The sequence below is a fragment of the Mycteria americana genome, chromosome 18 (genome assembly GCF_035582795.1).
Source record: "Mycteria americana isolate JAX WOST 10 ecotype Jacksonville Zoo and Gardens chromosome 18, USCA_MyAme_1.0, whole genome shotgun sequence".
Lineage (NCBI taxonomy): Eukaryota > Metazoa > Chordata > Aves > Ciconiiformes > Ciconiidae > Mycteria > Mycteria americana.
The window spans coordinates 8,032,998-8,056,637 of record NC_134382.1 but is presented as its reverse complement, the minus strand read 5'-3'; the positions used below and the strand labels follow the sequence as shown (position 1 = coordinate 8,056,637).

General features: G+C 39.5%; 2 protein-coding genes across 5 annotated transcripts; one reads left to right on the top strand and one right to left on the bottom strand.

Annotated features, from left to right (window-relative positions):
- Positions 1-3,889, bottom strand: B3GALT6 (beta-1,3-galactosyltransferase 6). Of its 2 annotated transcripts, XM_075520827.1 has the most exons (2): positions 2,586-3,889; positions 1-817 (listed from the first exon to the last, which is right to left on the bottom strand). In XM_075520827.1, exons 1-2 carry the CDS (start codon positions 3,535-3,537, stop codon positions 726-728), a joined length of 1,044 nt encoding a protein of 347 aa, XP_075376942.1. In that variant the 5' UTR covers positions 3,538-3,889; the 3' UTR covers positions 1-725. The 2 variants fall into 2 exon arrangements, with proteins under 2 accessions (XP_075376942.1, XP_075376941.1); XM_075520826.1 differs by having other exon boundaries at positions 1-3,889.
- Positions 3,709-23,640, top strand: SDF4 (stromal cell derived factor 4). Of its 3 annotated transcripts, none has more exons than XM_075520825.1 (7): positions 3,709-3,729; positions 5,827-6,192; positions 13,039-13,175; positions 13,666-13,779; positions 16,550-16,708; positions 17,852-18,027; positions 19,600-23,640. In XM_075520825.1, the coding sequence occupies exons 2-7, from the start codon at positions 5,885-5,887 to the stop codon at positions 19,774-19,776; spliced, it is 1,071 nt and encodes a 356-aa protein (XP_075376940.1). In that variant the 5' UTR covers positions 3,709-3,729; positions 5,827-5,884; the 3' UTR covers positions 19,777-23,640. The 3 variants fall into 3 exon arrangements, with proteins under 3 accessions (XP_075376940.1, XP_075376938.1, XP_075376937.1); XM_075520823.1 differs by lacking the exon at positions 3,709-3,729 and adding an exon at positions 4,116-4,405; XM_075520822.1 differs by lacking the exon at positions 3,709-3,729 and adding an exon at positions 4,631-4,880.

The window sequence follows — 23,640 nt, the reverse complement described above, 5'->3', positions numbered from 1 at the left end:
GGGGGGGGGGGGGGGGGGGTTGTGGGCAGGGAGAGTCAAAGTCAACAATGTAAACAACTTCCATGAACACAGTTATTGGTAGAAATGGATTAACAGTACATTCTTACTAGCTTGAGAGACATGCAGCAGACTTCTGATCTGCAGTTCGGATCCCAGTACTTTAAATAATGGCTTGTACACCAATAAATTCAAGCGCTGCTTGATATGTAATTCTCATGGACGTTACAGTACCTCCTTAAACAAATTTAAAGTTACATTTAACTACCCTATTTTTCCTATACATAATACATTTTCAATAATTATAAATAAATACTCACATTACAAGCATTTAATCACATATATATACACACAATACTGGGGAACCCCAAATGGCAAATAGATTTTTTTTTTTTTTTAAATGCTAAAACCAATTTAAATTTCCTGCAATCTTGTTAAATTCTTGTTTTGGAATAGTATACCTTGCTGAAAAGCACATCTGCCTATCTGGCAGTACATAAGCATGCATTAGAACGGACACATGCTAAAATAACTTTTTTTTTTTTTTCAGTATCTTAATTTAACTTTGTTTTAGAAGGAAGTCAAAGATTTGTTCATATTTTCAAAATAGAGAATTATTAGCCTCTGCAGAAGACTCTTCTTAATCCTCAATAATTTAATCAAAACAAGAGAAGAATAACAAAAAAATCATACTGGATTCCTTTGTTATGAATTGCTAACTTGCTAATTTAAGAAGCAAAAAATACAGAGATACTGGCACCCTTTTTTTTTTTTTTTCTTTGCCATTTGTCTCTTCCTGCAGGTGGGAATAGACACTGATCTAGGGAGAGGAGGAAATGAAATTGTATGAAAGTGCAGTGTGCAACAAACAGTAAAACTGATAATTAAGAATGCCCTTCAGGCATAAAAGTAAAAACTCTGTTTATACTGAAAGATCTGTAGCTGACAAAGGTTACTGGAAGTCAGTAGCTCTGTACTAGTACCGGAAAAAAAGTATTTCTGTGTATTAGAGCACCTGCCATTCAAAAAATGTTTGAATAACAGGTTTCCCTAAAGGTTTGAAGTAACACTGTGAAATTGTGTAAGTAATCTGTTCCACAGCCAAGAATGTCCTGTCTGCATTTACTGTTCAATACTGCATCTGATGCTGACAAGCTCTGTCAGTACTAGAATTATTTGTCGTGTAGACAGGACTAAGGGACATAATCCCATTTTGTGACATATCACTTGAGCAATTAACTTAGACCTCCTGTAAAATTATTTTTAGTTCCACTACAAGGTGCTATTGGAGAGGAGGGAATCCGCAGAGTCTATCTTCGGGCATCTAAATGTGACTGTTGGGAGATTAGTCTCCTTAGATTGCAATATAGCTCCTGAAAAGAGAGACAAGGTTCTCCTCAAACAGGAATTTGCGGTGCGGAGGAACCTATTTCTCTTGACTACACACAGAGTTTACTTTCTTAGCTGAGGTACCCACGTTAGGGTAATCTTGTTTGAACTCCAAATAGCTTCCACTGATCTAATCCTGCTAATTTACATTTTACAGAAGTAATCCAGAACAATATAAATCTGAAGCCTACAATGTCTGACCTTGTAGTAGTCAGTGAGATTACTTACTGTTGGGAGGGGAAATGTTTCTTCATACACAGTGTGTTTGGAGGATAAGCTAAGAACAACACCTATGCCTAACAAATGAAGGCCAGCTTTGTAGCATAACTATTTGCCCCCAAAATAATATATTCTATATCTGCCAAATACCATAACTCATCCACCTTTCTAAATATAGACTTACTCCATAGCTGCCAGATAACTTATGTACATGATGTCCTTGAAACAACAAAAACTTAGAGACAAGTTACACAGAAAGTCTAATAATTCCATTCTTGTAAATCAGAGCGCTTGCCAAAGAACATACTCTTTCTCCCTCCTCTAATGTGAACATCCTAGGTAAAATTGTTCCCTTTACTTGACTGCTTGTGTCAATAACCAGCCACCTGTTCCCACTGGCAACAGCAACTGATTGGCGGCCCCATTAGAATCTTCAAACCTTGCCAAACTGACACTTGTTCTGTGCCAAGAAATAAACAGCAGATGCTAGTTTCACAATCTTATAGATAGCATAAAGGCCTGTCATGGTCTTTAGCAAATAAATCTTAGAAGCTGTTAAAAGTCTTCCAGCAACTTTTCATCCAAGTTATCTTCCCCAAATTTACTGTACTATCTGTATTTTGCAACCTATTATTTGCCTTCAATCCTGTCATATGAGCCTTTTCCATGCTTTTTGTCATCTATTTCTTTCTTTTTTTTTTTAAACACCTCTACATCATGCCACACCAGTAGCTCTTAGGAGTTTCAGGGTTTCATTGATTGTGACATAATGAATCGTGCAAAATCTTTTGAGTAATTTTTAAGCCCTAGTTACTGGGATTCTCCCCAAGTAGCAGTAACCAAGCTCAGAGAGTCTATCAACATTCTGCCTTTTCCTTCCTCTGACTTTCATGGGATGCCATCCTTCCTTTGGCAACACTGTGAAGGAGGCACTCCCCAGTCATACATGTAGGAAAGCCTGAGCTTAACCTCCTCCTTACAGAGCTTTCCTTCTTTAGCCAGGGTTTGGTGCTTTTCCAGCATGTCCTCAATGCTTTGCTTATGAGTTACTATGTACTTATTGTTGCAACCTCGGGACTTGTACTCAGTGTCAAAACGAGGGTCGTGCACTCTCTTCACATCGATGGGAGCCAGCCACACCCCCAGGGAGACATCTTCACTCTGCCACATGTTCAGGTAGTCTCTGCTAAGACGCAAATAGTGCACCAGATCTGCAGAAATCACATAACCACCACCCAGAGCATATGGTAGATAGTAGTCACAGAGCACCCAGGCGCTCTCTTTCCATTTGCCGCCAGATTTCACTCGACCGCGGCCAGAAAAGAAGCCCCAATAGAGGCGACGCGGCTCCTTGGCTCTCAGCTCTTCCACGAGCACATCCAAGCGTACAAAGGTATCGTCATCGGCCTTCAGGGCAAACTGGAAGTCCAGGTGCAGATCCAGCCAGACGTACGTGGCCAGGACTTTAGCAGTTAGGTTCTCGTAGGAATCCCGCAGTTCTGGCAGAAGGAGGAGGTCTCTGTGCCGGCTCTGCTCTAGCTCCAGGCTACGAAGCTCCTCTGCCCCGAGCCCGCTTGTGCCGATCACGAAGCGGCTCCAGATGTCATCGTGAGGGCTGCGCCCGGCGGCCGAGAGCCACGTGCTGCGGATGATGCTGCGACGCTCGCTGTACTTGGGGCCGCTCGTGATGAGCACGGCCAGGAAGGCGGTCTCCTCAGGGGAGGGTGGCGGGGCCGCTGGGGGATGCGGCCCCCTGGCACCCCGCGGCGGCAGGGCCGCAGGCTGGTTGTGCGGCAGCCCGTGGGGGGCTGGCAGGGGCCGGAGGCCTTCGGAGGTGCACTTGGCCAGGTAAAGCAGGACCACGGCGAAGAGCGACAGGCCGCCCAGGCCCAGGGCCGTCTTGTGGCGGCACAGCAGGCGCAGCAGCTTCATGGCCGCGGGGCCTCGACGGGGCGAGCGGGCCCGGCCGGAGCCCCCTCCCTTCCAGGCCGCGAGGCCCCGCCCCCCCAAGATTTAGGCGGGAACGGCAGGAGTCCCGCCCCCGGGGGTTGGAACGGCTTACGGCCGCCGAGAGGGGACAAGCTTCCTGTGGGAACCCTCACCGCGCTTCGCCGTCCCTCAAAGGTGGTTTCATGTCTCCTTCCTGCCTTTCCCCCTTCTCCTCCGGGAAGCGCCGGCTCGGGCCGGGAGAAGGAGCGGCTCCGTCCCTGCCGACCTGCTGGGCCTCCGGCGCGGCCCCGCTGTGTGCAGCGGCCGCCGCTTCGCTCGCCGCCTGCCTTGTGGGGGAAGGGGCAGGAGGAGTGGCCGCGCCCTGCACCACCTGACCGCACACGACGGCGCCTTGCGGCGGCCATCTTGCAGCAGGGCATGCGAGGCCGAGGCGCCGCCATTTTGGTTGCGGGCGTGCCGGCCGCTGTTGCGGGTCAGGGCAAGGGAAGCCGCGCAAGTGAGCGCAGGGCCCTTCAGCCGGGGGAGGGCTGGCGGCTGGGCTGGCTGCGCTTCCAGCCCCAATGGAAGCTGTGGGGCACGGCGGTGCCGCCTCGTTGTGGCACAGCAGAGCACGTAGTCTCATTGTGAAAGTAGTCGCGTTACCTAGCTGTTGTGATTTCATAAGGATTGCTAGCGGCGTGTTACGTACAAAAGGCAGCATTTTAAGGGCTCCCAAGCAAAACAGATGAATCATAAGCACAAAACTAGAGGTGTACGTATAGCCAGGAGAAGGGACCTGACAGGGAATTTTCCCGACAGGGCAAAAAGGTTCCTTCACGCTTAGAGGAGGTCTGCTTTATTATTAATTGAGGTAAGGAAGAGCACGTGAGCAAATACGTTCAAATTTTTAGCACCCGGAGTCTTGTCTTCCCTCTTCACCGGGTCACGGCACCCGCACGGCCCTGCCAGCTGCGACGGCTCCGGAAGGACCCGCTCTGAGGGAAAATGGCTGCCGCAAGCGGCACAGGGCGCCTTCCTGCCCTACTCCAAGATGGCCGCTCCCCGCCCCTCAGGCACGCACTGCGTTTTGACGACATTCCTACGCAGCGCTGGCTCGGCCTGGTCTCCTCCCTCCGGCCGTGCCTCTGGGGCGGGAGTGGGCCTGGGGTCCTCCGCGCCGCCTGACGTCCTTCTGTGAGGAGCCGCCGCGGCCCGCACAGGGAGCGGGGCGAGGGGCAGCGACGCCGAGGCCGAGGCTGGGGCCTCCCCGCGGCCTGTCACGGTTCTGGGAGGCTGCGTCCCCCTCCTGCGCGGGAAGGAGTACCGCGAGTGCCCCGCAGCTCTCGGTGAGTGCCTGTGGCCTTTCCTGGAGCGGGGTCGGGACCGCCACTGCCCTTCGAGTCGGGCAAGGGCAGGACAGCCCCGGCTCGGCTCCCCCCGCTCTCCGGTGGAGAGTTAGCCCTTGCCGCCGGGTCTGTGGCTCCTGCCGCGGGCTGGGCGGGTTCTCCCTGCCCCAGGCTCTGCTGTGCCTCGCGGGGCTGTGAATTTTGTGCTCCTCGGCGCCCTGTCTGTCGGGCTGTGGTCCTTTTCCCCGTCCCTGCGGTCTGCGAACTGGTCCGTGGCAGCGATTTTCACTCCCCAGCAAGCAGGTCGTGACAGGTCCGCCCCTGGGGTTGCTTTTCCTGCCGGCTGTTTCCTGTGTGTTTCCAGCTCCGCTTTGTGCGATGGTGTTTGTAATTGTTTTTCCCGCAGTCATCTCTTTCCAAAAAGACCTCTACGTCTTTCAGCTTTTCTAAAGAGGTGGTCTGTTGAGATCTCTGGTAAACTGTTGTGCTGTCGTGGCTCTTTCTGCAGCTCGCTGGGAAGTGCAGTGCTAGTTGTAGGGACATTGCCACAGCTGAGCTTGGGCTGCACGTTGGGACAGTTGGTGGGTTGACTTCTCAGTAGAGGAGTCCTCTACTGAGTCAAGCACTCGGAGAAACTGAATGCTTGGGTTTTAGTTGTCAGGTCAGCTCACGCCATAACCCCTGAAGACAGTTTTTGGAGCAGAACTAGGCCACTTAAAGGATGTTATCACCCAGAATCCTCTGACAGAGATTACGATTGTGCAGACTGAAAACTAAGACAAATTAATTTCTTGTCATGTATTTATTATTTAACAGGCTTTTCTATTCTTTCACAGCAAATACTTGTGTGTGTGTGTAGGTTCTTCTGAATTTTAGAAGATGTTTTATTAGTGACATAATGTTCTAGAGTTTAATTTGCATGTGTTTTTTTTCTTTTTGTTTTTAGAATATTTAATCCATCCACAGTAATTCGATCAGCCAATATTTTGAATAAAAAGGAAAAAATGATGTCAAGACAGGCCTTTCTCTGCAGTTTGGGATCTCTGTATTTGTTCCTCCTCTTTGTATTTCTTCTAATGGATGTTTATGCAAGGCCTGCAAATAATTCGGCCCTCAAAGAAAAACCAGCTGACAGTAAAGATGAGAATGAGATCTTGCCGCCAGATCACTTGAATGGGGTCAAAATGGAGATGGATGGACATCTTAACAAAGAATTTCATCAAGAAGTCTTTCTAGGAAAAGAGATGGAAGAGTTTGAGGAAGATTCAGAACCCAGAAAAAATAGGAAGAAGCTCATGGTCATCTTTGCAAAGTAAGTTATGTACATTGCCAAGAACAGTGCAGCCTCTTTCTCTGATCTTCAGAGTAAAGCTTTTCTGTAATATTTAAAAATTGCAATGATGACGGGGAAAGTATCATGCTATAAGCACTGTGTTTGTGTTATTAAGGTATTAACATACCTGTATAAACCATTCTCAGGAGTGAGAATGCGTATGTTGAGAGTCATGATCAGTATACAGGGTTGGTGCTATGGTCTAGTAAAATTTATGACAAAACATAGTGTTTCTATGTGACAAAACCTACGTAGCCTCTCGAGGTATGAAAATTAACATTACTTTTCCCTGGTTTCCTGGCTCAATGAATAACTTGTATTTTAGATCAAGGAATTAGTAAGGAAGGGCTGGATGCCCATGCAATGAATTGGGAGGGTGGGAGTTTGTTCCAGTTTTGTTCTAGCAGTAGTATGCTCTATTGCTTTGCTGTAAGTTTGGTTTCAGTTGGCAATCTAAGTTTCTTATTTATTGTTTGGTCTTATATTCCATATGGATCTTGGTTTTGTTTCTATTGTGACTTCTGCAAATAAGTGCGGAGGAAAAACACTGAAAAGTCAGTAGTAAAGGCAGAAGGGAAGAAAAGGGACGGACAAACAATGGGGTAAGAGTGTGGTAAACAAACTAGCAGTTGCTTTCTGTTCATAAAACTTTCTAGTAGATGCTAGGTGTCTAAAATTTGAGTGTTTCAAATGAAATACACGAAGGTTAAAAATAATTATGCCTAACTGCATGTACCAAGAGTTCAGAAATTGACATGATAGTTAGCTGTGTTGTTACCAAAACATGTAGTTCCTGGGAATTTAGAAAAAGAGAATGAGAATATGAAACATGAGAATAGAAAGATTAAATTTTTCTTGTGTAGTCTTTTTGAAAACTTCATCTAGCTCTTTACTTGGTGTAAAAAGACTAACTTTACTTTTAGACATTAAAGCATTTTTCCTTTTATAAAGTACTTCTTGTGCTACATAAGGTTTGTGTCAGCTAATAAACTGTCAGTAAACATGATGGAAATGGAAATGAAAATCAGTGCATACTTTTAGACACTGGGCGGCAGAATTGGCTTTAGTTGCATTTTTGCAATGGAGGATTCATTTTATTAGAACAGCTTAAATTACATTGGTGCTCTTAATGCTGATGATGGTGTGGGAATGCGTATATACTTGAGATAAAATGAGAAGGCTTAACAAAGCTTTTTTTCTGCAAACTTTTCATTAACAGGGAAAAAATATCAATAATAACATTGGATTTTTTTCCTGGTGTTCTCCTGAGTAAAGGTAGCTAAAGCAAATAGGCAAACCAGGGTGCCTGTTTCATTTAGAGTAGAATCCTTTATTACTATGTCTGCTATTCAGACCACTCACTTCATTGGTAGGATACATACAAATATTAAGATTGTGCTTAGAAGGTTTCATTTTCTTTATTACTATATGTTTATTGCAAACGCTCAACTGGTGGTTAGTAAATTGTCATTCACAAATTGCCAACTCCATTCATTTCTGCCTGTTTGTTATGAAAGAGGTTGTCTTATGATGCTTAAAGCAATTGGATTGAAGATCAACTTCACTCAGGTCCTTGCTTAAAATTACATTCCGTCAGATGATCAGATCAGAACTGTAGAAAAGCATTCTGAGGAATTTGGTTGCTTTCTAGACATACTCTTAAAGGCTGAGGCAAAAGAGAAATACTATGAACTTCTGTGAAAAGCTCGTAAGTCACAGGCTTCCAGATGCTTTGGAAATATTTTCTTTGAAGACATAAAGAAAATGCACAATGTGTTTTTAATTAATGAAAAGAGATTCTGTGGTGTTGCCAGCATGAGATAAAGTAGTCAATTCAAAGCATAAATTCTTGTCTAATAAGATTACTGAAAATAAAGTTGAAACTTAATATAATAAAATATAATATAAATAAAGTTAATTATAATAATAAAGTTAATTAATATATAAATAAATAAATATATTAATATATAAATAAATTAATTAATTAGTTAATTAATATATAAATATATATAAATATATAATAATATATATTTATATATATATTATATATTTATATATATTAATATATATAATATTAATATTAATAAATATATATAAAATATATATTTATATATATTAATATATAAATATATAATATATAAATATATATAAATTAGTTAATATATAAATAAATAAAGTTAATTAATATAATAAAGTTAATTAATGAAAATGAGATTCTGTGGTGTTGCCAGCATGAGATAAAGTAGTCAATTCAAAGCATAAATTCTTGTCTAATAAGATTACTGAAAATAAAGTTGAAACATGGAAGAAAAGCTCCCAAATGATGTTTTTCTAGTCAAGCAAGCTATATGTGGCTGAAGAAACAAGTGGCATTTCGTAATTCTGTATTTCAGTTTCTGAAGTCACTCTTTAGTGGGAGGACAAGCCTTACTTGTCTACAGAAGTGGTTTTTTACAAGTTAACCAGTACTTCCACTTTGCCCTCTGAAATTAGGGCATGGTGCAAAAATCCTGGGTGCATCTTTTTAGTCTTCATTCCCTGCCAAGCGTAAGTGTTCAGGTACCTTCAGGTCAAGAAAATTTGTGAGAGGGGCTTACTTGACATCCTTCCTTCTTGTACTTCTCATAATTGCAAAAAACCCCATTTGCTGTAGTATCCATGTAAATAGTTTAAATTTAAGCACTGCTTAGCAACAACTGAAACATTAGTGTGTTATCACAATATTCTCATTCTAAACCCAAAACACAGCACTATACCAGCTACTAGGAGGAAAATTAACTCTATCCCAGCCCCAACCAGGACAATTGCAGATTCGTTTTATTCAGTTATGTCCTGGTTTCGGCTGGGATAGAGTTAATTTTCTTCCTAGTAGCTGGTATAGTGCTGTGCTTTGGATTTTAGTATGAGAATAATATTGATAACACGCTGATGTTTGGCTGTCGCTAAGCCGTATTTACATTGGTCAAGGACTTTCCCCCCCCTTCAGCTCCCCATGCTCTGCCAGGTGCCCAAGAAATGGGAGGGGGCACAGCCAGGACAGTTGATCCAAACTGACCAAAGGGCTATTCCATACCATATGATGTCATGCCCAGTATATAAACTGGGGGGAGTTGGCCGGGGGGTAGCAATCACTGCTTGGGGACTGGCTGGGCGTCAGTCGGCGGGTGGTAAGCGGTTGTATCTTTTTTTTTTTTTTTTTTTAAATATATTTTCCCCTTTTTTCCCTCCCTTGGGTTTTGTTCCTCTCTCTCTCTCTCGTTGTTTTTCCTTCTCATTATAATTCATTATTATTATTACTATTATTTTGTTCCAATTATTAAACTGTTCTTATCTCAACCCATGAGTTTTCTTACTTTTGCTCTTCCGATTCTCTCCCTCATCCCACCGGGGGGGAAGTGAGCGAGCGGCTGCGTGGTGCTTAGCTGCCGGCTGGGGCTAAACCACGACAAGTTAAAAAACTGTTCATGCTGTATGCTATTGGAAGGTTTTAAGTAGTGTGTGCACCCTGATTTGTGTTTTTTCTAATCTGTACATCTAAATGTACATCTAAGAAATTTTGCATGCCTCCTACCGTGTAAAGTAGAGCTTTGCTTTGGTTTCTGTTATTAAAAATTGTTTTCTGGATCTCCTTTTCATTATTTGGATGAAACGGAAACCAACTCTAAAGTGATGTGCATTACGTGCTCAAGGAAATGGTTATCTTTAGTCCTTTAGGTAAGAACTGCCTTCCTGCTCCCTCCAGTAGCTCAAGCAGCATTGCAGTGCTGTCATTTAGGAACCTGAAAACATGAAACTGAAAACCTAAGTGGCTAATGTTTATTGATAATATTTTCAGATGTGGACCTTTTGAAAGGTGGCTGCAAAAATCTATTTTTAATGGCTTGTGGTTGAGAAACTGGGCTGAAGTATTTAAAACCTGTTCTTCCAGGCTTCACGTCTATATTCAATGCAGCCCTTACTATAGGCTTTTGTTAAGGAAAAATTTACAATTATCCTACAAAGTAGCATACTTCCTTGTTTCTTACTCAAAGGTAGTATTAACATTTAGGCTGTGAATAGATAATGAAATATAGTTTGAATAGTCAGTGAAGTGTTAACCTTGAACTTAAACATTATAAGGAGCTGTTACATCTGATGCTGCCCATAACTGAAATGTATTAATACTAATGGTATTTATCACATTGCATCAACTGTCTGGGCTGTGGTGTATCTATAATTTTCTTTGTATGAGACAGGTCAGAAATAAGGTAAGTTGCTCTCTGTAGTCTGTTTTTTAATTCAAATTTACTCTAACAGTAGTCCCTGCTTTTACAAAAACTTCCTTTGCTGTCAGTTCAGGAAGTACTACATCATATACCTAAGTTTCTACAAATCTGAGACAGCGCACTCTAGCAGAAAACTATGCTTCTTGTAGAAAAAGAGCAATCAAGATTTTTTTTTTTTTTTTTTTTGAGCTGATATGTGATGAAGTTTGAGAAATCATCACAAGATTTCTATACACAGATTGCCAAGGAAGGTTTGAGCAAAGCTGTAATCTGGGATGATATTCTTGCTTGGATTAATCTTGTTTTCTTGAACTTAAATTCTTTCTTGCCAGTACTTGTTCTTTGGCAATTTTTTAAAGTGCATTAGAATGTACCACTCTTTACTAACATCTTTTGAGTCTTCAGGCTTATCTGCCTCAGAAAACTGATTGCCCATCACCATGTTATAAAATCAGTTTTCTGTCATTTACCAGTATTAGGTTGTTTGGCAACACATCGTTATCTAAGCTTGTCATTATTAGTGGCAATGTTTTCAGTAATCCATTCTGAATGAGATAGTTACCTAAGGAAGCATGGGCAGTCTTTTGTTTTTATCGCCTTAGGTGATAACCTCACAGCAGGACCCTATCTTCTATTTCATGCAGTTGTAAATATTCCTCTCAGAAGCGGAAGTGCTGTTTATGGACGCTGAGAGGATTTCAGCTCACCTTGCACAGGGGATGCCTGCTAGTTCATGAAAATCTGAGTCATTGGAGACTTCTTCTGAACTGTGGTAGCAGAACAAAGGTGTACTTTTGTGAGCTAGAAGAGCAATAAATGGGATGTTTGTTACCTTTCTCCCTAGTTACAGTGTGATTTAGATGGAAAGTACAGCTTGGAAGTAGTAAGTTTGATAGCTTTGATCTAAAGAAACTAGAATGTTAAATGTTGAGGGGAAAATGCTTTGTTTTTCCTTCTCATTTTTGATAGTACCTATTCCATATCAAAACCCACATTTGTTCACCTGGTAAGTCCAAGGTGGCGTGAGTGGAACGTGACCATCTTACTGGTCTTGCCATTGATACGGAACAGTTGCTAATACTGAGCCTGTGCATATATATGTGGAAAGATGTGACACTATTTAAAACCACTAATACTGCATTTATTAATACAGCTAAGTGTTGTAGAAGATTAGGTGCTAGGGTTGTTATTTTGCTTAAGCTTTTAACATTTAGTTGACATTTAAAGGCAAATCACATATTTAATAATTTGAGTTTCAGTGATAACAGTTCAGTACTGTTAAGACAGTGATACAAACAGATAAAAAAAGTCACAGTCAAGCTGGGGTTTTTTTGTTGTGTTTTTTTGTTGTTGTTGGGGTTTTTTTTTTAATTGAACAAGAGTGGTTTTGGTATGCTTTAAATAAAATCTTGCCTCCTAAATGTTAGTGATGTTTTCTCAGTTTTAAATATTGTTATATCTCTTTTGAATAAATACTTAATGATATGCTCAAAAAACCTTAGAGTGGCATGTTATTGTTTTTGTATTTGTTCTTCAACTGAATTTTTATATTAACTGCTTTTTAATGAAATAAATATTAACGGAATTGATGGTATGGCAGTGTATCTTAATACAATAAAGCAGTATTGGTAGTACATTAAGGAGAACAGTGGATTGTCAGATTGGATGTTTACTGATAATTTTAGTCAGGTAGAAGAAGTTTAGTTCCATAGCTCAGTAGCACTGAGCACAAGCATATCCTTTGACAAAGCAAAGCGAGCCTGAAACTCAGAAACATAATGGAGAACAAATGTATGTGCAGAACTTTTAAATGTGTTAAAAATTAAAAACTGTTAGCTGTTACGTGTTACCAGAGATCAAGGTATGATAGAGGAAACTTGGTTTATTTGGGGTTTTTTCCCTGCTTACAAGTACTCCAGTCAAAGTATTAAACAGTTTGAAAGTCCTTGCACCAAGTTTATGCACATTACGTTTTTAATGTTTTTAATGGTCACGACAGTTCCGATGTGATCTAGGCAGACACAGAGAGGCAGCTTATCGGTAAACTTCAGAGATCTTGGAAGATCAAGGTAAAAAGGACTTGGAACAATAAATTGAGAGGGAGTTAATGGTTTGAGAGAATGTTACAGAAGAAATATTTCAAAGTAGTGAAAGTCTGCAGCAGCTGGCAGTTGACAATTCTGAACCAATAGGAAATGAGCTTATATGCCATGAGTGATGGGTTTGTGGTTTTCTCTACTTTAAAAATTTACTCAAAAACATAATATTGAAGTGAGTTAACTTACAGCAAAGTGAAGTATGGCTGAATGTTTTTCACTGAGTAGTAACCTAGATGTTGTAGCTACTTAAATTTCATTATGAAATAAATGGCTAACTTGCTACTTGTTTATTCTGTAGTTCAAAGAATGTACAACTTCTCAGAGAGGGTTATAAGTATACTCTTTTCTGTAGCAACCTATGTTTGTTATTGTTGAATAAAGTAATTAATTTAGAATCTAAAAATATACCACAGTTCCTCCCCCATCCCCAAATCTAAATCTTGTTTGCTGTTCATCCATAGGGTGGATATAAATAATGATAAAAAGATAGGTGCGAAAGAGATGCAGCGCTGGATCATGGAAAAGACAGCTGAACATTTCCAGGAAGCTGTGGAAGAGAATAAAATGCACTTCCGAGCTGTGGACCCTGATGGTGACGGTAAGATGAACGATTCCTCCATCTCCTGATGACGTCTTAAGTCAGTTGCTAGTAGCCAAAGCTACTGGCTGCTCTTCAGATGTGCTGTGGCAAAATCCAAGTTCCTTTGGACTGCGTGTAATCACAATGGGTTTGATCCATACGGAAGACAATAGAGCAAAGAAGTAATGTGCTTCAGTCAGCATTGTAGTTCTGTGTTGGCTGCTATGTTATTTCACTTGTGGTCATAGGAAATTGTAACAAGTTAAGTGGCTCTGCCAGGGATGAGGTGAGGACGGTGACATAAATAGGTTATTTTCACAATGCCTGTCTGGGCTAAAGAAACGTAAGTGAATCAGATGATAGTTTTCATATTGCCATTCATAAGGTTAGTGTGATGGTTATAGTGCTGAACCAAGAGATTTTAGCACATACTGTTTTAAGTAATGAGATCAAAAGTTCGTCATTTAAGCATACTATGTCATGTCTGAGATATGGCTCTTTCTTACAGGCCACGTGTCCTGGGATGAATATAAAATTAAATTTTTGGCAAGCAAGGGCTTTAATGAAAAAGAGATTGCAGAGAAGATCAGAAACAATGAAGAGTTGAAAATAGATGAAGAAAGTAAGTGCAGACCGTTGGTGTGTGTCAGTTTTTCTTTAACTTTCCTAAAACCTGAATGTCAAAACTGTTCTTAATATAACATGAATGTTTTAGTTGTTCTTCTGCTTCTACACAGATGTAGAATGTGCAAGTCATAAGACAGAAATACTAGATTTGTTTCCAACTCAAATCTGCCTTCCCAATGCTCTTGATGTAAATATTTAACACTGAAAAATCTTGGTTGTGTATTTGTTACTGCCTGTTTGAATAGTTTTCAGTTCTTTATGTTTAACAGTCTGCTAAAATTTGTCAGACTTGTGTTGCCTGTGGACCATTGTATTGTTAATGTGGGAACCAGGTCCCCTGTTGCTCCAAATAAACGGGAGCTGCTATATCTGATTCCTGTTCTAAAATGGAGGAGGGGTGTATGTGCTACCAAACAGCGTTGTGTTTAAATAGGTATGAGCTTAGGCACTGCGAAGCATACTAGAAGGTTGCCTAACAATTGTTCCACATTTCATCTAAGTTCTCTGTAGGGAGAGATTGATCATTTCTTCCTTATTACTTTTGAAACTTTCATTTGAATCTGGCTTGGTATAAACATGGCAACTCTTAACAGAGTAAACTCCCTGCTCTGCCCCATCTAAAAATGTTTAACTTTACTGTTAAGTAAAACACGAAGCCTTAGCCTTTCCTTGCAGGAATTAGTCATTTAAAAGTGGGTTATGTTATATTTTCCATTTATCAAAAAGCAACTAAAATGCAAATGGGCCTTTGAATTTTATGGCAGGGAAAACACCTGTGCAGCGTGTTCTATGGCAGTGTGGTTAACTACAGTTTACAGGAATGCTCATCAGATAAAAGATTTGCTGAATAAGGGAAGTGTGTACATAATCATTTTTCTACCTAGGTAACAAGCCTTGTTTGGGAAAATCAAATTAGTTATCTACTGCTTCTTGAGGATGATAGACAAAACTTATTTTCATATTCTAGTGCAGTGTAAAAATACTCTTTTTTTGGTCTATATAATAAAAAATAACTGAATGTATGTTCTGAGTCTTGCGCAGAAGCATGCTACAGTTTGGATGCCAGGCCAAAACTAGGGACACAACTTTATTCAGCTTATGCAGCTACTGACAGTTTCAACTGATGACTGACAGTTGAGTTTCATTTAAGACTAAGAAAGGTAGGCAAAGGGAGATGGACTTGTGACTTCTAACATTTGGGGCTGGCTACACTGGAAAACCATAAGCAAGTGATTTGATTATTCTGTGTTTACTTGTGTCCTTGATACAACTAAAACTTGCAAACTTGCCCAACTCCTGCAAACTTGCCCTAAAATTAATGTTAAGACTCTGAAGGATTTCTTTACTCTTCACAAAAAAACATTCACTGAAGACTTAACTCTTAATTGCAACTAGCAGTTCAAAAATGTCAATGCGACTCTCTTGTTTTTTTTTTTTTTCCCTCTTGTAACTCAGCAACCAAAAGCATGCAGGGGCTATTTAAGACAGTTTATTAAATTAAAAAAACAGTTTATTGTCTGAAGACTGTAGTCTTTCAGAGTGTTTTAAACTTGTGAAAAGCAAATGCTTCAGATTTGTGTTTGTTAGTGTATTTTGCAGATAGCAGTGTGTGCTGCAGACAGTATTTTTTCCAGTGTGTCATTTAGAAAATGCCTACACCAGAAAAAGAATACTCTGTGCAGGTATTTTTTTCCTGTTTGGTTACGTTCAGGACCACTAGGTGCACATAATACTCATGTTGTGTGTTGCAGGGTGTGTTTTTCTTCAAATCAGATGCATGGTTTTAGCGGAAACTCATGTACAAATTATGATTCTCAGTTGAGTTTAGGAGAAATCAGTTAAAAAGTGCTTGTCTGCGTGGTGTAAGATGAAATGAAAGAAGTGGAAATGTGAAGTGATTTTGGTGCTGATGTATTTTAGTACATGTGTACTTCAACTTGCATTTGCTCCTTGCAGCAAAAGTATTTCCTTTATTAAATTATAGTGATAACTAAAACATATGCAGGGTTTAGGTCTGAAGTCAGAATGCTTTCTGATACAGTATAGACAAGGTAGCTAAAAGGAATAATAAGTACTTGTATCCTTAAGTAACTGAAAACTAAATGCATTTCTGGGTGCTTAGCTTAGCATCTGTTCTTGATGTTTCCAAACTTTCTTTTGTAGAGCTACTCTCTTAAATCTCTCATAGTTCCAACAAATTGCATTTTTAGGCTGAAATACTGGATGATATATCTGAGTCTAAGGATATAAGTTCTCTCTGGGTAGACGATTCTTTTAAATTCTGAGCCTTTGACAGGGTAATGGAAGAAGGGAGGAGCAGAGGCAGGGCTGAAGTCTCTTCATAGCTTTCCTAGTCCTCTGCTTTATGGCTTTGCTTATACTGCCTTTTCAGTTAGATGCTTTGTAAAGAACAGCTGTCCATTGAAATATGTTGTTGATTGCTGTAAAAACTAGGCTTTGATTTTTTTTTTTTCTTTTTTATAATCTGTTTAATACAGTTCTTAAGCTTAATTCATATATGTAGTTTTGTGGAGGGTGAGGGTGCTATCTGGAATTGCGGTGTGACTGGAGAAAAAAACCTCTGCACTTAAAAATGTGCACTAGCACAATGGTGCGTCCCCTCAGCACCCGCTTTCCCTGGGAGCTGAACTGTAAAATAACTGGTTCATAGGTCATCCTTGTTTAAACAATTAAGTAACAGGGGAAGGTATATTTTAAGAACTTTAAAAATGTGATAGCTTAAATATTTTTTCTTAAATTTCTAGCACAGGAAGTTTTAGATAACCTGAAGGATCGGTGGTACCAAGCTGACAACCCACCTCCTGATCTGTTGTTGAATGAAGAAGAATTCTTGTCCTTTCTTCATCCAGAGCATAGTAGGGCAATGCTGAAGTTCATGGTGAAAGAAATCATCCGAGATTTGGGTATGCCATTTTAAAACACGTTTCTTGGGAGTTGTTTACTTGCAAACCATTTTATTGGGTAGATGTTGTTAGGTCATTGCACTGTCATGGGTCAATGTGAAATTTTGGCACATCTTGTTTGCTCTGTTCTACACGTCTTCCAGTGTGATGAGTAAGAAAAACAAACTGTTAGCACAAATGCTGGCATCTCTGTGTAGTTGTCTGTGCAGCTCTCGAGACTAAATTTAGTCTCTGGCTGTTGAAGAACAGCACAATGTTACATGTTAGAAAGATACTCTGAGTACTTCATACGAAGAAGATCAGCTGACACTACTTCACGCTGAAGTGGTGCTGCATTGTAGGGTTATTGTAGCAATAGGAGGAAAGGTTTGATGAATAGTAAAATACTATAAAATATATTGATGTGAATGTTCCGTGAGGAGGGCATTAATTGCTTTGTACTTCCCCAGTACAGCAGCCATGTAAGAATCGTGACGTATGGTCATGAAAGTGGAAATAAATGGTTGAGGTTTCTAAGAAAATAATTTTTTTTTTTTTTAATTCATAAGTATTGGCACACACGTTTTTTTGTCTATTGAGTCAGTAGTAATGCATATTTAAAACTGCTAGAACACCTGGATTAAAAAAAAAAATTATGACTTTGCTAGTTGTTAGCTTAATAAATATGAAGAGTTTTCAGTTATACTTGAGCGTGTGACACGCACAGACATAACAACTCCCGTATGCAGTCTTTTGAGGGTTAATTTACCTGAATGCTAATACAAAGGGAGACTGGATACAGCTGTAAGAAAATTTCTGTTGCAGTAGCTTGTTGAAAAAATAAATGGCAACAATTAAAAAAAAAAAAAAAAAAGCCCAGCTTGCCAGCTGGTGTGTCTTTCAGGACCAGTAAAATTGTTTTTGTTTAGTATATTGATGAGTGTACATTTTTTAGCCTTCTAAAACATTGGGCGTACCATAATAACAGCGAGTATTTGGCTAACAAAAGATATAAATGGTAGCTATTCTTCTCTGCTAGCGTCAGGATTGTGGACTGCTGAAACCAGGCAGACTGTACCAGTGACGTCTATGACATGAAGGAATTTCTCATTTTTAATGAGCATTAAGCAGATACTTTTCAGTTACTATGTACTTCTGTTGTAGATCAAGATGGAGATAAGAAACTTACCCTTTCGGAGTTCATTTCGTTACCTGTTGGTACTGTAGAGAACCAGCAAGCTCAAGATATTGATGATGACTGGGTGAAAGACAGAAGGAAGGAATTTCAGGAGGTCATTGATGCTAACCACGATGGTATTGTCACAATGGAAGAGCTGCAGGTAAGTCTTCCTCAGATAGTTCATTCTAGTGTTTTTAAAACCAATAGTTGGTTTTTAAATACAGGATTGAAACTGCTTTAGAGAATATGAAGTCCAAAAATATTTGAATTAACAGTACGGGGTGTGTGTGTCTGCTTTACATAACTTTGGATTATAGTATTGTTCTGTAGTGCTTGCAGATAGTGTTGTTATGCTTTTTGTTAAAGAGGAGGGGGAGTTTTCCTAGTGTAACTGTTGTTCATAGGTATGCTTTTAGGGGTTTTTGTCACATAGACACTTGTATGGATATTGAGTGCATGAAAGCAAGTCACAGACTTCATTAGGTGCACTGGTTAATGGGACAATGAGTCATATTTTCAGTTGCAAAAGGAGTAACTGGCAACCTATATATTCATTAAAAAAAAAAAACCAAACCAAAAAAACCCAACGACCAACAAACCCTGGGGCCCCAGTAGCCTAGAAAATAGCAGAGTTCTCTTGATTTCAGAGTGTTTTTCTTTTTTTAAAAAAAAAAAATTATTTTTAAGTGTGGATTCTAGTTTGTGGCCTTTTTGGACTTTGGTTTGCAGATGTAAGGCTTTCTTCTAATAATTCTGTCTGCAGAAGATTCTACCAAACAACACGAAATATTTTGCACCCTATAGTTGTTGCAGTTTTGTGGCCAATGGAAGAGGCTCATGGGTCATTTCGGGCTTGTTTTCCTTTCTGGATGTAAGAATGTACTTTGACTAGCAAATTCAAACTGCAGCATAGGCAGTGTGAAAGGAGAACCTCTAAAATGTTGGCCGCCTCCCCGAGACAGGGTGAATGTTAAAGCTCCTACCTTCTTAGTATGCAAATATGTGGGTCTGAACAATAGTGGATAAACAGTTATATTGTGACATAGACAATGGCCTTTTTACTGAGAATTTTCTTTTAAAAATAGCCGTTTTATCTGTGAAGTCTTTGTATACGTATACACACAAAGGCGCACGCTCATATGTGTCACATCTTCTGGGAAAAATTGGAAGATAATCTTGAGTCTTCTATGTGATGAACTAAAGTGCACTGCTTGAAAACTTTTAATCTATTTCAAGTTAGGTGAAGGAGCAAAATGCTTTGTTTCTGAGACTTCTGACCTCTGTAATGTCTGCCTAGTGGTTTAAAATGGAACAAGAAAGTTCTAAATTGAACACGTTCTGAAAAGATTATCTCCAGAAGCAAGAAAATTTAGGTCATACAGATCGATAGTGTGCCACTTTTTAATTTTGAACTGATATTTCTTCACAAAAGCTACCAGATTTGATAGTGAATTTAGTTTGCAACCAAAATGTCAAAAATATTTTTATTTAAGACACTGGCATAAGCTGAGAAAATCTGGATTTCTGTTAGAACAGCCAAGGAAGCAGTGAATGGAAAAATAGCTAGGAGACAGATGTAAGCCTGTTAAAAAGATGTGCTAACACTTTTTTCCATGACTTATGTTCACTTCTGGATGGCTTATGTTGGTCTCATAATTGCTGAAGCTTTCATAATTCTGATGTATGAAAATATGTGCTTAGTGATTGAAAATTATTTTCTTACTTGTTTTAGGAATATATGGATCCTATGAATGAATACAATGCCCTAAATGAAGCGAAGCAAATGATAGCAGTAGCAGATGAAAATCAAAACCATCACTTAGAGCTGGAGGAGATCCTGAAATATAGTGAATACTTCACAGGGAGCAAGCTTATGGACTATGCACGTAACGTCCATGAGGAGTTCTGATCCTGCTCACTTTTCCAGAGCTCTGAAGCACTTTCTTGCTTTCAAAAAAAAAAAGAAAAAAAGGAAAAAAAATCCAACCCCCAAACAGACAGAAAGTTACTTTGCTGCTATCTGTGTTGTATGCCTACAGTGTGTTGTCCTAGACTTAAAAAAAAAAAACTTCCGTCCATACATAAGATCTACAGCTCTGCTGCCTTCGGTATGAGGGGGGAAAAAAAAGGTCCATAAATAATGGGACAGGTACTGGACTACATCAGTTCACCCTGGTTTGTACAGTTAATCCAGCTGAAATTTCAGCTGCTTTTGGCTAATCATATTTGGTGGAGGCTTCTTAAATATTTAACTCTTCTTGTTGCCCTCATAGCTGCTGATCCATGGAAATCACAAATAACACTGAAAGATGTTGGCTTTTGTAAAGGGGATTGTGATTCAGATACGTCTGTTCTGACCTCATGAGAATATTCATACATAGACTGATTGGCTAATCTTCCAGTATTTTTCTCAGTGCATCTCAACCTACTTATGTATTGTTGAGAATTTAATGCAAGTTCTCCCTCCATTGCTGAACTATTTTTACGAGCTGTGGGGAAGAACTTATTCTAAATGTTATAGAGAAACTCTTCTGCATCTACTTCAAAAATAAAACCGGTTATAGCGTGACAGGTTTGTGTTTGCAGCTGCACTGGGAATGTGAGAGACTTGAGATTGCTTATGTCTTAAAATCAAATTTCATTCTAAAATGAAACAGTGGGGAAGGTTTCTTTGTGGACTTAAAGATGTTGGACAGAGCAATGGGATTCACCTAGGTGTATGGTTACTACTTAACTAAAATTCATTGTTAAAACTAGTATAATTACTTGCCTCTGTGCAAAGTAATGATGCTGATGAACTCATGAATGATGAAGCTGGGGGAAATACAGGCTTTGCTTTTGAACTGCTTTTACCAGAGCAACGTACAGTCAGCACTTGGGAAGCTTTTTTATCAGTCTGGTTTTGGGTAATCTCTGAAAGCATCTTGCAACACGAGGGTCATATCCACTACTGTCTAAAATAGAAAACTTATTTTTACTCTGGTTCCATCTTTACTGTAAAAACCCCTCTTTCTGAAGGGTTGCCTGAAAATCCAAGTGAGATGTTATATTTGATTAAATTTATTCTCTTAATATAATGTAAATATAAGTATTGCTGTCTGTTTCTGTTCAGTATTCCTCTCTCCTTTTTTTTTTGTTTTTGTTAAATGGCTTGTATCAGAGTCTTTTTATATACATATATCTTTTTTCATTAAATATTTTTCTCCATGCTTTGGAAATGTTGCTGGTTTTAGGTTTGCCAGTGAGTGGGAAAAATTGAAACTCTTAAGAGGACAGACAAATTGAAATATGATTTTGAAAGAACTGTAAGAGAGGGATAAATTCAGTTGATAATCTCATGTTAAAATGAGCTTAGAACGTCTGCCACATTAGCCCCCGCTCCCTTCCACCCCCTACCAATGTCCCGCATGTACTTGATTGCAGCGTAGTGAGGTTTTAATATGGCTAGAATCTGGAGATGTTCAAAACAAAATCCCATGTCTAAAAATGTGGTGCTTAGCCGAAGTGATGGGTATGGCTGTTTTAGATTGGCTGGCAAAAGGTCTAGGTTTTGCTTTGCTGTCGTTTTAACTGAGGCTTCATAAATATGCAATGACTGGCACTTTGAACTAACACAAAATTATACATGTAAACATACAGTTTTGCAATGTGGTTGTTCTCAATCTAGTTAAGACGAAAGTTTTAGCTATATTAGTTGATAATTGTATAAATGTCCTGACTGCATTCTTGTATTATACTCTAGTTGTTTGCACAATTCAATTATTTAGATATAATTTGAGTGGACAAGTTCTGTCTTGTCACACCTCATGCACAGAAAGCAAGTGCTAATTTGCAGAGGGGTTCTTGAGCAGCTGAAATACGATGATGAAATTTGGAACTTTATCTATCAATAGAGGCAGAGATTATGCATACGCAGTCTTAGTTTAATCTTCTGATAATGTGAGCATGGAATCCCTTGAAAAATACAAGGTAACACAGTATTTAGCTAGCACCTGCAAGAATATTCAAGTCTGTACTGTTGTTGCAGTATTTGCCACACACCTGATAAATCTGAAACTTGAGGAACAACTGCGAAAAATTCACTTTTAATGTATGGATGGAGTTCTGCACCTTAATGCATTTTGTTTTTCTCTGCCAGAAATCAGAATCATGTGTTAACTAACAGCTGTAAGGATAAAGTGGACTGCATGGTGAGATTTGGACGTACATGAGATTATTCCTGTCTTGGAATTTTAGCAGTTCAAACTATTCTAGTTTGTCCATAGACTTATTTATTTTTAAAAATTCTTCAAGTATTTTATATGCACTCAATCTTTCTCAGATTTTGTAGGTCCTTTCCCATAGGGGAAGCCTTAGTTGCATGTAGTCCCTAAGGAATCTAGTGACTTTTTCTTTAAAGCCTTTTATTAAGCACTAGTTTTGAGTTCCATGTTCTTTTTTTTTTTTTTTTTTTTTCCTTTCTTCCCCATGTACACAAGCAATCTGCCTGTTAACAGGACTTGGTATCTGAGTACTACTATCTCATGGACATGTTTCATCTTTCCAGAATTGAAAACTTTGGATAGAATATCTAGGATAAGCATCTACAGTCAAAAATGATACATGTATATTAAATAAAAGCAGAGCAGGGTCTTATTTCTGACCCATAGCATGGCTCAACTCACCACTCTGAAGCTCTCCTCTCCTACTACAACCAGAGTAGCTGCATCCAGGCTGTGTTTTGGGAGCAGCCTGTGGCACCTGTGATCCCCATGGCAATGCCAAGCAGCGTTTGGGAGAGGTTAATTTGTGTTGGTGAAAATCCAGCCAAGGAGTGTGCTAGCTGCGAAATGCTATGGGATAATTGCTGTGGTCTCCCCCTGTTCTATTTACTTGCATAATGTGGCCACGTAAAGGAACCTGGCAATGTCGGGCCTGGTAACGCTTAAGGATGCCATACATAAAAGTTGAATTCTCAAGATGGTATATGAAGTTTGTGTGCTAACTGCTTTTATTAAATGAGCATTTAATTTGTATTAAAGTATCCTTAACAAGAATATCAATGCTTCATCATCACTGCTCTCGTAATTTGGGAATTTTCAGTTTAAATGTATGTAGCAGAATTTTAACTTTACCTTGTTTGTGAGCATCATAGGAGTTTGCATTGTCAGGTTCTTACTGAATAATAATTGACTGAGTGAATAGGTGAAGTTTGCTACTGTTTGTGAGAGAGAATGGGGGAAAAAATATCTGGCTAAATATTGCTGAGGGAACGACTGAGTCATGAGGCATAAAGCCACTTAAATGACATTGAGTGTGATGCTACAGTGGGAAGAGATTTGGATATTTCCTGCATGCAGGTACTGAGTGTGAAGGTAGCTGAAGTTCAACTGGTATGGGGTTTACTTGCTCTGTCAGCTTTGCTCCCTTTTGGAAAGAATGGCTTTAAGGTATAACTTCTTTTCCATAGTGGTTGTTTTCCAAAATGCTTGGAAAATAGGAGAAGTAGAAAAATAGTTACTATTTTGCCTCACTTTTGTCTCCCCTTCCACTCTTAAACAGTCTTACAGAAATTTAAGAAAGAAATGGAAAGCAGCAGTTCTGAATAAAACATGCCATGATACCGCTGTTCAGTCCTCCCAAGTACTGCAGGCTAATTGGGATGCCAAATGTACTTCTGTTCCAGTCAAATCTCCTTTTGCATTTAGATGTAAATTGACTGTAGATCTGCTTTGTCTGGGAACTCTGGCTATGTTTTTTAACTAACATAAATAAAACGCCTTTGATTACTGTA